The 15,256-nt window shown below is 40.3% G+C and overlaps 1 protein-coding gene across 1 annotated transcript in view; it reads left to right on the top strand.

The window, feature by feature from the left end:
* Positions 1-11,300: 11,300 nt before the first annotated feature.
* LOC120557988 (integrin alpha-5-like) overlaps positions 11,301-15,256 on the top strand; it is a 47,859-nt gene continuing 43,903 nt past the window's right edge. The window contains exon 1 of the mRNA XM_039798756.1: positions 11,301-11,646. Coding sequence (XP_039654690.1) covers positions 11,453-11,646 — 194 coding nt within the window. The 5' untranslated portion in view covers positions 11,301-11,452. The remainder of the gene's footprint in view (positions 11,647-15,256) is intronic.

Below are 15,256 nucleotides of genomic sequence, written 5' to 3'. Positions count from 1 at the left end.
GGTTGCAACTAGTTTTTATTTTATTTTATTACATTTTTGTATGTTTTCTTATGTTTTGTTTGTTTATCTTTACATTCATTTGATGTAAAACATACTGTACTGTATTTCTTGACTTTAGTAATTTATATAGTGGTGATCATTGTGTACATTGTAATATGTTTTCTTGCTGTACTGCTCATCTGTTTACAATTTTTTTTTTTTATAAAGCAACAAAAAATGTCTATGGGCTGAGCAGGCTACTTCCGGTTTGGGGATTAACAGATTGAATCAGTTAATAGTCCTGAACCAAGCTGCAGTTGCTCAATGTAACCTCTGTGAGTTTTTTTTTTTTAGCCATTTGGGCAACAGGGCTCATATGCCATGTCACTCAGATCCAGTGTTGTAATGTAACAAAGTGTATCCAGTGTAAATTTGTTACACTGGATACGAGAATAAAAGTTACAGTGCAGTATAAGAAATTAAACATTAAAGAGAAGTTAAAAACAGTTTAACATTTTTAAACAATTATTTAAAAGAAAGGCAACATCAAAAAGAAAGGTCTTCAGCCTTGATTTAAAAGAACTGATAGTTGCAGCGGACCTGCAGTTATCTGGGAGTTTGTTCCAGATATGTGGAGCATAAAAACTGAACCCTGCTTCTCCCTGTTTAGTTCTGACTCTGGGGACAGTTAACAGCCCTGTCCCAGATGACCTGAGAGGTCTGGGTGGGTCATAGTTTACTAGCAGATCAGAAATGTATTTTGGCCCTAAACCGTTTAGTGATTTATAAACTAGCAGAAGTATTTTGAAATCAATTCTTTGAGGCACAGCAAGCCAACGTAAAGACTTCAGAACTGGAGTGATGTGATCCACATGCTTGGTCTTAGTGAGGACTTGAACCAGCAGCGTTCTGAATCAGCTGCAGCTCTCTGATTTTTTAAGGAGACCTGTAAAAACACTGTTACAGTAGTCTAGTCTACTGAAGATAAAAGCATGGACAAGTTTTTCCAAGTCTTGCTGAGACATAAGTCCTTTAACCCTTGAAATATTCTTAAGGTGGTAATAGGCTGACTTTGTAATTGTCTTAAAGGACTATTTCACCATTGGAAAGATGAACAGATATTTAAATTGGGTCACTTATGTAGTAGAAATGTGAAATTCTTTTAGAAATTGGTGGCTTCTAGGCCGAGAAAAGCCAGAAAATGTGTTTTTGGCTCATGTGGATGAAAGACACCAAATCCCAGAATGCACTTGCTTCGCTGCTTTAGTGTCTACTCCCAAGCCACGCCTACCTTTTACAGACAGACAGTGAGGCGATGAACTCAACAAGTGTGTTTTATTGTCATTTCAACCATATACATGAAAAAACTTTTCACCGTGGCTCAAGTGGTGTTACACATTTAAAACGTATACTTTTTTGCCACAGCTGATACATTATCCGGACTTCTTTCAGCGGATTGATTGATAGCTCCAGAGTGAACAGAACTGTGTCCATGGCAACGCTCTTTTATGCATGGCAACGGTGTGTTATCCTTAGCAGCGGTCTGTTATCAAGAAATAACAGACGGTCTGTTATCAAGAAATAACAGACCGCATTCTACATTAGAACTCAACCAAGCCATGTAATAAAAGAAGGCTAACACATAGCTACTAGCATTAGCTCTTGGTGGGCTGTGGTATAAACATCGAGTATAAACACAGCCGTACATTTGCGTGGGATGTAGCTAGAATTGTCGGCATTTTACAGTCACAAACTCCACCAGCAGTTAGCAGTTAGTTGGATACAAATCACCCCATTTCTGCAACAGGCAGTCCGGGGTAACACAGCCCACCTCCACTAGTAGTCTTACCCGGTGACCGAGCAGCAGGCTGGATTGTCCACAGCAATATTTCCACAACAACAAAAACACAGCAGTCTCTGAACTCACGTTGGGAGTTTCGTTGAAGTTGGATGTTGTCCAGTTTGTTTAATGAGCGGACACTTGCAAGAAGGATTGGTGGAACAGGTGGCTGGCTAGCGTTAGCTTTCCACCGGCACACTCGTTCAATGCTCCCCGCTGATGAGGTCCGTTTACCGGCCAGAGGCATCGAGCTCCACCGCTGGTCTCCATGCAGGCGAAGCTCGTGTAGTGTGTCGAGTATTGCGTCTGTAATAAAGTGTCCTGCATATTCTCCGATGTGTACCAATGTATCCCGGTGGTACACGTGTGAGGTAGTTTGAATGCACATAATTGTTGTACTAAAATTTCCGTCGGGATGAACAGTTTCTGCTCCTGCTGAGAAGCTAAGCGAGGATTCAAGATGGCTGACACTCGTTTTTTCCTTGGCAATCTCCAGAAAAAGCCGACAGTCCAACCCCCTATGGGCTATGCGGAAGTGGCTCCTAAAACTGGCTGTAGTCTTTTGCCTCTGGGCAAAAAAGCCTCAGATGACGCAAAAATCGTCATTTTGCGTCATCTGAGGCTTTTTTCCAGACCCACAATACAGAGATCTCCCCTCTCAGGGGGACATGAGGGAGGGAAGCATGGTCATTCAAAAATACTACCAGGTTTCTACTGATACAAAGCTTAATGCTAAATCGGTGAAGTTTCCCTTTAATGTGGCTGTTTGGAATTCAGTGCTGAGTCCATGACTACACCAAGATTTCTGGCTTTGTCTGTTTGTTTTTAACATTGTCGTTTGAAGCTGAGTGCTGACTTTTAATTGTTCCTCTTTTGCTCCAAAAACAACCACCTCAGTTTTTTCTTCATTTAATTTAAGAAAGTTCTGGCACATCCAGTTGTTACTTTGTTTACTTACTCAGTTTTTGTATTAGACTATAGTGCCCAGGCGATAAGGTTATGTAAATTTGTGTGTCATCCGCATAACTGTGGTAACTTATTTTGTTGTTTTCCATAATTTGAGCCGGTGGAAGCATGTAGATGTTAAACAGAAGAGGCCCCAGAACTGAGCCTTGGGGTACTCCACACATTATATTTGTATGGTCAGATGTATAATTACCTATAGATACAAAGTAGTCCCTATTCTTTAAATAGAATTCAAACCAGTTTAGTACTGAGCCAGAAAGGCCAACCCAGTTTTCCAATTGGTCTAGTAATATGTCATGGTCGACCGTGTAAAATGCAGCACTGAGATCTAGTAATACTAAGACTGAAATTTTGCCACTGTCTGTGTTTAAGTGGATGTCATTAAAGACTTTAACAAGAGCCGTCTCAGTGCTGTGGTGTGCTCGAAAACCCGACTGGAAGGCATCAAAACCATTGTTTAGTGACAAGAAAAGGTTGAGTTGTTGAAAAAAACGCTTTTTCAATGATTTTACTTAAAAACGGAACGTTTGATATTGGCCTATAGTTGCTCATTAGTGCCTAGTGTCTAGATTGTTCTTTTTTAAGAGTGACTTGATGACCAGTGGGAAGATACCTGAGAGAAGAGACGTGTTTACAATCTGTAGAAGATGAAAAGACAAACAATTTGAAACCTTTTTGAAAAGGCCCGTTAACTAACTAACTAACTTCTACCAAAGTCCTTTTCTGGTAAGATACTTGTACTTTTACTCAAGTATTGCTTTCAAGTACTTTATACAAGACTGCTCAGATCTGACCCTGGTTGGAAATGGAAACATGAACAGAAAGACTGCTTTTGCAGTTTTAAAACATACAAAGTGACAATGAAACAACTGATGCAGAACTGAGATATTACATACTAAATACCTAATTTGTTGATGTCATCAGGCTGAAATAAAATGATTATGGGCTGGTAACAACAATGTGCATTTGCTGCAATAATAAAATGTTCAACAGTTGTTCCTCAGTTTGCTTAAATTAAATGATCACCCTATCAGATATTTATGTCACAGTAGTGGCACATTTTAAATAAGAAACTTATATTCATTCTTTTATAATCAATAATAATTGACATGTCTTTGAGTTGCCACTTATCTTTTTCTCAATGCTTGTTTTTGCAGTGTGAGTTTCCCTCTTGGGAATAGGTACGTAAGTCACACAGGGCTAACTGCTGTAGGAGCTCAGGTCTTTTAATGAGTAATGCTGTGATGACGTGGCGGATGAAAGATAAACTTGGATAAGATCCCCTGGAGAGCTATAGAGTTTCAACCACTGCTCCGTCACATTCCTCGCCAGCCGAACTTTCACTGCTGTATGCTACGCAAATGCATAAGTTTCTAGTTCTACAGTTCATACCACTCTGTACGTATGAATATTCTCAAAATTGAAAGTTCACACAGACTGTGACAGTCTACATAGATCCATTAATGAATAAGTTACTTTATGTGGAATAGAAGAGGGGGAAACTGGTACATTAATTGTCTTCCTGTAATGATATTCTCTTTCCTCGTTCAAAATACGAGAAGATTAGAGGTCAGGGAAAAGTCAGAGGTCAGCAACACAAAACCTTCTTGGAGCTGGCCTTGCTCAACTACACTTCAGCATGGTGGATGCTTGCTGTGACATGAGTTTGATCACAGGTCCTTTAGTATTCCAATTAGGGAATTAACGGTATCAAAATGTAACCTCACGGTTATAGTGACCAAAATGATCATGGTTTTTGGTATTATCGCGGTATTTTTAAGTGTGTTCAATATGTTCAGAAAGCACTGATAGGCCTACACAAACTGAAATAGTTTCAAAAAGTGTAACAGTGCTTATTATATTAATAAAATATAGGCAACAGGCGGATAAATGTCCTGAGCGCTGTCATCTCCTCTTCCGCCATGATTCCAACTTCAAGAAACGCACGTTGTAGTCTACGCAGTGCGTTGTAGTCTACGCAGTGCGTTGTAGTCTACGCAGTGCGTTGTAGTCTACGCAGTGCGCCTGCGCAGAAACTTCAGGAGACTCGGATGAAGCTGGGAAGGATTAAACACTGTGGTAATCTACCGTGATAATAATGATATTTTAAATGAAAACGGTAATTGTTATCGTCAATATTTTTATCGTGATTTACCGTTACACGGGTAATTGTTACATCACTAATTCCAACCAATGACACCGCCACCTTTTCGGGCATTGAATGGCATTGTCCTTAAACAGTACAGTTTTTAGGTCACACACAGCTGTTTTGTATTTGCTACCAGTTTTGAAAAATGTATTAATAAACCTTAGTTGAAGATCTTTTTGGGGGGCTATTTGGGGGCAGTGCAACAACCTGTAAACATTGACATACTGTATTATCACCATGAAGTTGTTTTGGCAAATAGCTAACAGCTGACTATATGATAGATAACATTAGCATTGATTTAGAGTTGTCTTTGTCTTCTAGAGTGCGGATCGGGCCGCAATTTTCTGTCCGAGCCCAGCCCGCGTCCGACAGGGCAGTAACCGAACCTGAGCCCGACAGGCAATAACATATTTATGTCCGAGCCCGACCCGAGCCCGACACAGTTAAAATCTAATTTCTTTGTAGGCCTACGTGTGTTTGTGTGGAAAGCTTTTATTAAGCAGCTGTAGGAAGGCATTCAGAAATGTCAACAGATGAGCGCATCAGCGCACACGGGGCAACAAGCGCACGTTAACACAGACACGCACAAGAGGTGCACTGATGTGACCGAGCCCGACCCAAACCCGAACATCATTTCTAAATATCTGTCCGAAGCCGGCCCGGCGCGGAAATGAGGTTGATGACGGTAAGGGTGAACCAAAACATTTAAGTTGTGGGTCAAAAAACCTAAAAAATGAGCTACAACATGCTAAAAGTTTTTTTTTTTAAATGAAGGAAATGCATTCATCACATTTGTTAGGCCTCGGTGATTCACATAATGCATTTTGGTGAGAAACACTTAATGTAAACACAAGTTTTGTCATCCACAGACATTGATCCCTTAGCCCCCCCTAAGCCAGCATAGTTGCATTAAATCATGATCCTAGTATCTGAACCTCTGGAGGCACATGTTAGTAGCCATGTTGTTTTAATTGTGGTAATCCTGTGGCTTCCTGTGTGTGTAGGTGGCCTCTGTGCATGTATGTGTCTGGATGGAAAAGTGCTCTTTCCTCCATCTTTCAGTGCTCGAGACAACATGCAGACACTGCTAGGTGTGTGTTATGTCTCTTATCACCTTTACTCTGACATAATGTAGGCCGTCTGTGTGAGTGATTGTGTGTGGGGGTTGGGAGGTAGATTTGGCTGTGAAAGGACATAAATAAAATCCCCCACATGGCTGGCAAGTTGACCAGTGGAAAATGAAACCCTTTAAACTTACCACGCCTCCACATAGCAAAATAATTGCAGAAACGCTGAAATAGGTGTTCCAGTGTACTTCTTTACTCAGACTTTTCCAATTAGTGTGCAGATGTAACTATAGCTCAGCAGCTTTCTGAGCTTTTGCAGTTTCAGCCGGCTCCTTGTAGCTTGGAACATGCTCTTTTTCCACAATTTTGAGCCAAATCAGTAAAGGTCACCCGTTTTCACTTTTTCTTCTTTTTTATCCTCAATAACAAGACTCCATGCATCAGACAATATTAAATTCCTTAGAAATCTGATTGATCTTTACATTTGCCAAGGAGGTCATGTTTTTGGATTATTTGGTCTCTTTGTCTGTCTGTCTGTCTGTCTGTCTGTCAGCAGAATTACGGAATAACAACTGGCCTGATCTTTGTGAAACTTCACGTGAACACCCACCCAGTTGGAACGTTAACATTGCGAGCAAGGGCATGCCTTGGCACAGGTCTGTGCTCTCTGATTACCCTTCTAGTTCTTAAATGTGATAACTGCCTTTGGTTTGTGAGCAAATGTTCACTGTGAAGTAGGCTAAATTTAGAGAGACAACACTGTACAGACTCCATGTCTAGTTCCACTGTTTTACCCTCTGTGACTTTATAGCTGTCCATCCAACCAGTCAAACCCAAAGCTTCCTCTGCGCTGAGTCTCCATTTACAATTGTTAATGCTTAGTAAAAACCGGGTGCTTGATTTGGACCAGGGAAAGTATTTGTATCTGACAAGTACATTTAAATACACAGCCAGGGTTTAAAAGTCATAAGGAAACAGCAATTTCATGGTGTATTGAGACATAAGCAGGAAGACATGGCTCAAAGGTTCTGTAAATGATCTGTAAGTGGCCGTTGAAAAATAGAAACAGTTATTAGGAGTGAAAAGACAACACCTACAGTGCCTTGCCGAAAGTATTCGCCCTTTTGACGCGTTTCGACCTTTTGCCACATTTCAGGCCTCAAACATAAAGATATAAAACTGTAATTTTTGTGAAGAATCAACAACAAGTGGGTCCCAATTATGAAGTGGAACAAAATTCATTGGCTATTTCAAACTTTTTTAACAAATAAAAACTGAAAAAGTGGGGCGTGCAAAATTATTCAGCCCCTTTACTTTCAGTGCAGCAAATCTCTCTCCAGAAGTTCAGTGAGGATCTCTGAATGATCCAATGTTGACCTAAATGACTAATGATGATAAATAGAATCCAGCTGTGTGTAATCAAGTCTCCGTATAAATGCACCTGCTCTGTGATAGTCTCAGAGGTCCGTGTAAAGCGCAGAGAGCATCATGAAGAACAAGGAACACACCAGGCAGGTCCGAGATACTGTTGTGGAGAAGTTTAAAGCCGGATTTGGATACAAAAAGATTTCCCAAGCTTTAAACATCCCAAGGAGCACTGTGCAAGCGATAATATTGAAATGGAAGGAGTATCAGACCACTACAAATCTACGAAGACCCGGCCGTCCCTCTAAACTTTCAGCTCATACAATGAGAAGACTGATCAGAGATGCAGCCAAGAGGCCCATGATCACTCTGGATGAACTGCAGAGATTTACAGCTGAGGTGGGAGACTCTGTCGCATAGGACAACAATCAGTCGTATACTGCACAAATCTGGCCTTTATGGAAGAGTGGCAAGAAGAAAGCCATTTCTTAAAGATATCCATAAAAATGTGTCGTTTAAAGTTTGCCAAAAGCCACCTGAGAGACACACCAAACATGTGGAAGAAGGTGCTGTGGTCAGATGAAACCAAAATCGAACTTTTTGGCAACAATGCAAAACGTTATGTTTGGGTAAAAGCAACACAGCTCATCACCCTGAACACACCATCCCCACTGTCAAACATGGTGGTGGCAGCATCATGGTTTGGGCCTGCTTTTCTTCAGCAGGGACAGGGAAGATGGTTAAAATTGATGGGAAGATGGATGGAGCCAAATACAGGACCATTCTGGAAGAAAACCTGATGGAGTCTGCAAAAGACCTGAGACTGGGGCGCAGATTTGTCTTCCAACAAGACAATGATCCAAAACATAAAGCAAAATCTACAATGGAATGGTTCACAAATAAACATATCCAGGTGTTAGAATGGCCAAGTCAAAGTCCAGACCTGAATCCAATCGAGAATCTGTGGAAAGAACTGAAAACTGCTGTTCCACCGCTCTCCATCCAACCTCACTGAGCTCGAGCTGTTTTGCAAGGAGGAATGGGCAAAAATGTCAGTCTCGATGTGCAAAACTGATAGAGACATACCCCAAGCGACTTACAGCTTGTAATCGCCGCAAAGGTGGCGCTACAAAGTATTAACTTAAAGGGGGCTGAATAATTTTGCGCGCCCAATATTTCAGTTTTTATTTGTTTAAAAGGTTTGAAATATCCAATAAATTTCGTTCCACTTCATGATTGTGTCCCACTTGTTGTTGATTCTTCACAAAAAATTACAGTTTTATATCTTTATGTTTGAGGCCTGAAATGTGGCAAAAGGTCGAAAAGTTCAAGAGGGCCGAATACTTTCGCAAGGCACTGTATATTGCTCTGGCTACATTTGTTGTTGAAGTTACAGTGACGCTGCAATATTGAAAACCAGGAAGAACCAAAAGTTAATTTTTAATTAGACTGTTGACCATTACATGTGTCTTTATTATTGCAGGTTGTAGCCCAGTCCATTCACTTTGAACTTGCGTTATTTTTAGGCCACTGGAGACAGTGACCGGACCTAAGACTTGAGACTTATACATGTGACTTTGTCTCTTGTGTGCCAATTGTAGTCAATCATCAGTCAATGGTATGCCTTGGAACGGTTTAAATGAGACTCGTTGGTTTAAATTAACGCTAAGCGTACGTGGTTTTTGAAAAAGAAATTACATACTTTACTTGTTTTTTGCTGTCCCAGGTGGCAAGAACCCATCAATAAAACAGTGTTAGGTCTAAATGCAGCTGGAGACCATCTAAAAAACCTGGGGCAGCACAACAGACTGTAAAAAACTAAGCATTAAGAACTTGTAAGGAACAGTTGTTTAATGTTGCAGTTCATATTTCATGCCAATAGAGGTCAATAAACGTAACAGATTGCTTGATCTCTTTTTAATCAGACTTAAATAGGTGATTTATTCGGCATATGGTAAAGTATTTCCTTATCTGTGTAGTTGTGTCACAACTTTGGCACTAACTGTAATCCAACATTTATGACCTGAAGCTTTTGATTGGTGGAGGCGGGTGAAGGCTGGAATCAAGACATTCATTCAAGTTAAAATGATTGGTTGGATTACAGATAACAAATATAACATCTGTGCTGTTTATAATAACTTCTCGAAATATGAGGAAGTGTCCATTTAAATCAGCTAGAAATGTTGCTATATTTTAACCTATTCATGAAATAAACTAAAGTAACACCCGGCATCCACCACATTACCACATCAGCTGGCATTTGTTAATTTATGAGGGGAACTTACTGATGTATTGTTAGCTGCAACAAGGCACAGTGTACTGCCTCTGTATCATGTGAAAGTCTGTTTTTACAGCGAAAAAACTCTCTTTGGCTACGTTCCTGTTGCATTTGGCAGGTAAAGTATCCTGACTCACAGCCCTTCAAATGTGGGACCCCCCCCCTTTTCCTATAAGCTACACACACACACACACACACACACACACACACACACACACACACACACACACACACACACACACACACACACACACAAAACAATGAGGCAAATGATCACGTACTGTATGCTTGCCTGTCTGTCTGCCATGACTGCAAGTTGAGTTCCAACAAAGTGATGAGAGACAGAGCTGAAGATGGATGTCTGTGTTTCCAGGTTTAGTCACACTAAATTCTGTCTTGACTTGTAGAGTATGTTAGAAGAAAACCAGGAGACTTTTCTTGTCTTTTCAAAAATGCGGCCGAATCATTACAATCATCACTGTTTCTGCAACTAAGTTCTTATTCTACCTCTATTAAACAGACACAACATGTAAAACATGTGACTACATGACCTTAATGCCAATTGCTCAGAGTATCAAAAGTCAAATCTTTCATTGCTGCTGGCTTAATCACAGATCATCTGATGGGAATCTGCGATGGAAAGTAGCAAGCTATACACAACTATTGGCACACGAGACAAAGTCACACGTGTAAGTCTCAAGTTTTGGCTATAAATCCGGAGTGAAGTCCCATGTCAAGTCTAAGTTCTAAACCCTGTGTTTTGAGTCCTAAAAAGTTACTAAAATGAATGCAATTTCAATGTTCAAATGCAGCAATAAGAAATGCTTTTCAAAATGTGTGTTTATTACGTTCAAACTACCAGGTATATAACATGTTGATGAGGTGTATGTGTATTGCTGTCCATTTAGATTTTACAACATCATTGTTACATTCAAATGTGATAATCAGGTATCATGTGACATGCACCTTTTTCCTCCGGCTCCTGTAAAATGACTGGCTGCTGTCAGACTGACTCAAAATGTATAAAGAATGACTTGGTTCTTCTTGGAAAAGAAGACTTTTTTTTTTTGTAATCTTTGAACTCGGGGAGGTCAATTCCATGTCAAAAGGGTAAAGTCCAAATAAAGTTAGGAGTCACTGGTATTAGTCGAGATTGAGAAGCAAGTCTGTTTGGATTTTGTCAGTCATGTGTAAATAAGTCATGTATTAATTGACACACTGTTACTTCAAAGCAGCAATAATCAATATTTGTTTTAACATGGTATCAAATAACAATGTGAAATCAATTTGTAGGGTGAAAGGTGTTTCTGATAGTGATGAAACTACAGAGAATTTAAAGTGAGTTGCAGCCCATTGTTTAGCTGTATAGCTGCAATTTACTTGGCGGTATATTCAGTGTCATGAACACATGGGCTGTAATGAATACAATCAAAAGAAAATGCATAAATAGTAGAATTTAAAATGTATTTGTAATATAATGGGTTGGGATTGGGTTTTACGACATTACCACAGTCTTGCTTCTTCAGGGGACCAGTCCAGCTGCCTGGTAATATAAAGCTCCACCCCAAATGAGGTTGCAATCATCCCCCCGCCCCCCCCCCTCCTTTCCTCTTTTTCCCTCTCTCTGACTCTGTCTTGCCTTTCTTTACATTTCACTATGCACTCTGGATCAGTACACCGGACCTGCTGGAGCTGAAGGGATTATTCAGGATACCAGTGGATGATCACTACATAAGGAACAGTAGGCTACGGAGGATGCGTTTTGCGCTTCAGCTATTCAATGAAAGAAGAAACGCGCAACAGAAGAGATGGGCACCGTTCCTGGACTTTCACCTACCCGAGGAAAATGTTGTCATTACGCCGTGTTGGCTGTACCTGTAGTGGTGGTTTTGGTCCAGCTTTGCGCTGCTTTTAACTTGGACACGGAGGAGCTCGTCGTTTTCACCGGACCACGGGGAAGTTACTTCGGCTATTCAGTAGAGTTCTTCAGTAACTCATCCAGGTAAAGTCTTTAAATGCAGCATCACAGAGCTTGATGTTCTCATTTACTTTGGCAAGTCAGTTTGACAAAAAGTTAATTTATCTTCAGTTCAAAATCACTGATGTATTATTGCTTAATAGGCTACTATAGTAGGCCTATTATACGGAGTAGATAGACTAACTGGCCTCTACAGTGGGAGTGGAATCACACTTTTCTACAGTCTTACCGGGTCTTTATGACTACTGACACCGTCACCTCTCATGTTATTCTCTCTCTTATGGTATCCTTGTGATATTATAGCCTACTAGGCTACATGGTACAATTGTCTAGTTGAGTCGTTGCTGCTAAAGAGTCAGTTATGTTCTTCTTTTCAGCATTCAGTTAAGTGATCTTGTCATTAGGGCTGCACGATATGAGGAAAATGTCACATTACGATCATTCTGACTGATGTTGCGATTGCGATATGATTCACGATATTGGAGGGAATGATACATTTTTTGGATCATCATTCTGATTTTCATTGAAACACAAATAAAAATGTACTATAGTCATGTAGTGTGATTTTTGCAAGAATCTGTACCAAACAAAGATGTTTTCCTTTAGTCTGTAGGATGGGATTTGTTGGCCAGGACGTCTCTGCAGCTCCACAACACTTCATTCAGAAGGGTTAGACATTGACTCAGATATTGCGCTCCCCCTGCGATTTAGATATATTGCACTAGTCCATATTGCGATTTTGATAAAATTGCGATTAATTTTGCAGCCCTACTTGTCATGGTAGTCATTTATGAGTTTATCATACTATAAGCCTTCATTTAGGGACTAAAGTGTAAGAGAAGTCTGTTAAAAATATTTCATTCTAATGGAAATGTTAAGGCATAGGCTAAAGTCAAATATCACTCATATAAGCATACATCTCTCTCTCTCTCTCTCTCACACACACACACACACACACACACACACACACACACACACACACACACACACACACACACACACACACACACACACACACACACACACACACACACACACACACACACACACACACACACACACACACACACACACAAACACACGCTGGATTCCAGCCCAAGTGTGATTGGAAACAGACATACAAGTCTGCGTGTGATTCAGAGTAGAGGGGGTTAACCTATGAGCAAAGTAAGACACATGCCGGTCTTCTTCTAAATATATACTAAAAGGACAGTTGAGGTTTTTTGCTGTTGTTGACAGATAAGGAACTGCTAAGTGAGAATACGTCAAAGATCAAACATGTTCTTCTTCCTTTACACACATCATGTACTATCACCTGCTTTTGCACATTGAGAAAACCCTCCTCTGGGCACTAGTGTGGAACACACAGTCATAATCCAAAAGTAAATTGAATATGAATAAAGTACTGAATATCAAGCTGATGGCTTTATGGTTCTCCGTAATTGGCTGCTCATAGACATTTTGTGCACCTCATGTAGGCTATTATTACCATTACATTCGAGTCAAGGGAGCTATTTGATAGGACAAAAAATATACTATATGTGATCTACTAATTTTATTGGTATATGTATATTGATGTTACATTCCAGTATTTTACATTTTAATACAAAATAACACCTTGGTTTGGGCTTGTGTTTTAAGAAAGGACATAAAGGAAACAAGCAACTTTAGAAATAGGTTACATTTAGTTTTATGGTGCGGCAGACTTCTGTTAAATTCTCCACTCTGAATTGAGGCTTAGAGAAAACGTCATGGTTAAAGTGAGACTATATTATTTAAAAAAAAGATACACTATTGTTCCTCTTTAAACACATTCATAAGCAACACAAAGCACATTTGCTCACTTCAGTACACTCTGGGGTTTTAATGCCTTGGTCTGGTAAGAAGATTTTGGTGGCTAATGTTAGCAAACAGTAGTTGACTTCAGATAGATAATGCTATGAGATTGTTAGCTGATTTTACTACTTTTCTGTCCTTGATTTTTATACTACTGTTACCTTTAAGCTATGTTTTGCTTTTTACCATCTTTCCATAAATTATCACTTGCTGCCACAGTAGCCTAGCCTGACAAGCCAGACCCACATCCAGATGTTGGGTCTGGGAACTCACCATTGGCAGGGCTCAATCCGAGGGGCGGGATAAATGGTTGTCTTTCAAATTCACTCTGCACGCAATAGGATAGCGCTACAACCAACCAGAGCAACGCTAGTTGATAGATTAAACTTTTGCCGTATCCGGTCGGCAAAACTCCGAACACATCTTCCTTTTTTAAGAATGACTTCAGTGCCGTTCTTTGTTCTTTTCTCAAAGAAAAGCTGAACTCCAAGTCTTCCAGAGTCGTGGCCAAAGCCGATTCCAAAGATCGCTGTTCGCCAGCAATAGCAGCCATCTTCTTTGTTTTCAAGTTGCGGGGAATTCACGCGGAACCGTCGCAACCATTGACTGTGGTCGCAACTCTGCCGTCATTATGTTAAGCCCGCCCACAGACTCTATACACGATGTGATTGGCCTATAGAGTTTGGTTTTTCCAGCTGGCCAATGGAGAGTTGACCCAAATTACATTTGCTGCCACTAGGGTGCGTCTAGATTTCTAGGCTAACAGTAGCCATTATTCAGCAAAAAACTACAATAATCTTACTTTAAAAGTTATAGTGTGTAGTTTCTGTCACCCCCATGAGGAATTCTAAGTAATGACAACAAAACTGTCTGCGCGTCCACATGATACAAGCCTTCCGTGATTGCGCACTCCCCCACCCCTCCTCCTCCACACAGTTGCTAGTAGCCAAGGAGGACACGGAGGATTAAAAAAACACAATGGACTCTTCAGAAGAGATCATTATGTTCACTCGAGTTTTTGCACGTGAAAGTTGCCGGATGCCACAATCTTCTGAACATAGCCATACTGAGAAATACAGAGAGAGTTGTTGTGTAGATCCACTACCCAATCTGGCAAACTTGCAAAATGTAATGTAATGGACAATTCCGCTTCCAACCTGTAGGGGGACCAAAGCGTTGAAGTCATCAAACTGTTATCTAGCTAGCCAGCAGGCTCACTTAGCTAACAACTATAAAGTACAGTTCAACTCAATTATATTGATAGTGTCAAATCATTTACTCCCACTATCTCTCACTATCATCCTTGAGGGCTTACAGAGTAAAAAAATTGTTGGTTTAGTGAATGTAGAAATTTTCCTGTGAGGAAATTGGTTAAGATTCTCAGAGTTTGCTTTACTAAGCTTCTGGCAGTTAGAGGGCATGTTGTTGAGTCATTACTGAGATGTTGATTTAGACCAATGTATTTGAACAGACTAGGCCTCCCTTTGCCTGCAATAGTTTTGTTTACACTGAACAATTTAACATTTGTTTTTGACCAAATTCTTATATTTTGACAGCTGCTTACGGCTGAACATCTTCAAGTGAATTTAGCAGATCTTGTTTCGTGGTAGGTAAACAACGCAGCAGGAAAAGGATGCTTTCCTGAATGAGATCCATGTTTTCTTTCTGCTGATGGGATGGTTTCTGCTGGTTGTCATGCATTCGGACAATAACTACACTGTTCAGCTTTAGGGAGCCTTGCTAAGAGAGTTGCTCCTGTTGCTCACAATGCCATCTCTGTTTTCACTGTCTCAGCACA

The sequence above is a fragment of the Perca fluviatilis genome, chromosome 4, assembly GCF_010015445.1.
Source record: "Perca fluviatilis chromosome 4, GENO_Pfluv_1.0, whole genome shotgun sequence".
Lineage (NCBI taxonomy): Eukaryota > Metazoa > Chordata > Actinopteri > Perciformes > Percidae > Perca > Perca fluviatilis.
The sequence above is the reverse complement of the archived record's forward strand: the minus strand, read 5'-3'. Positions and strand labels throughout refer to the sequence as shown.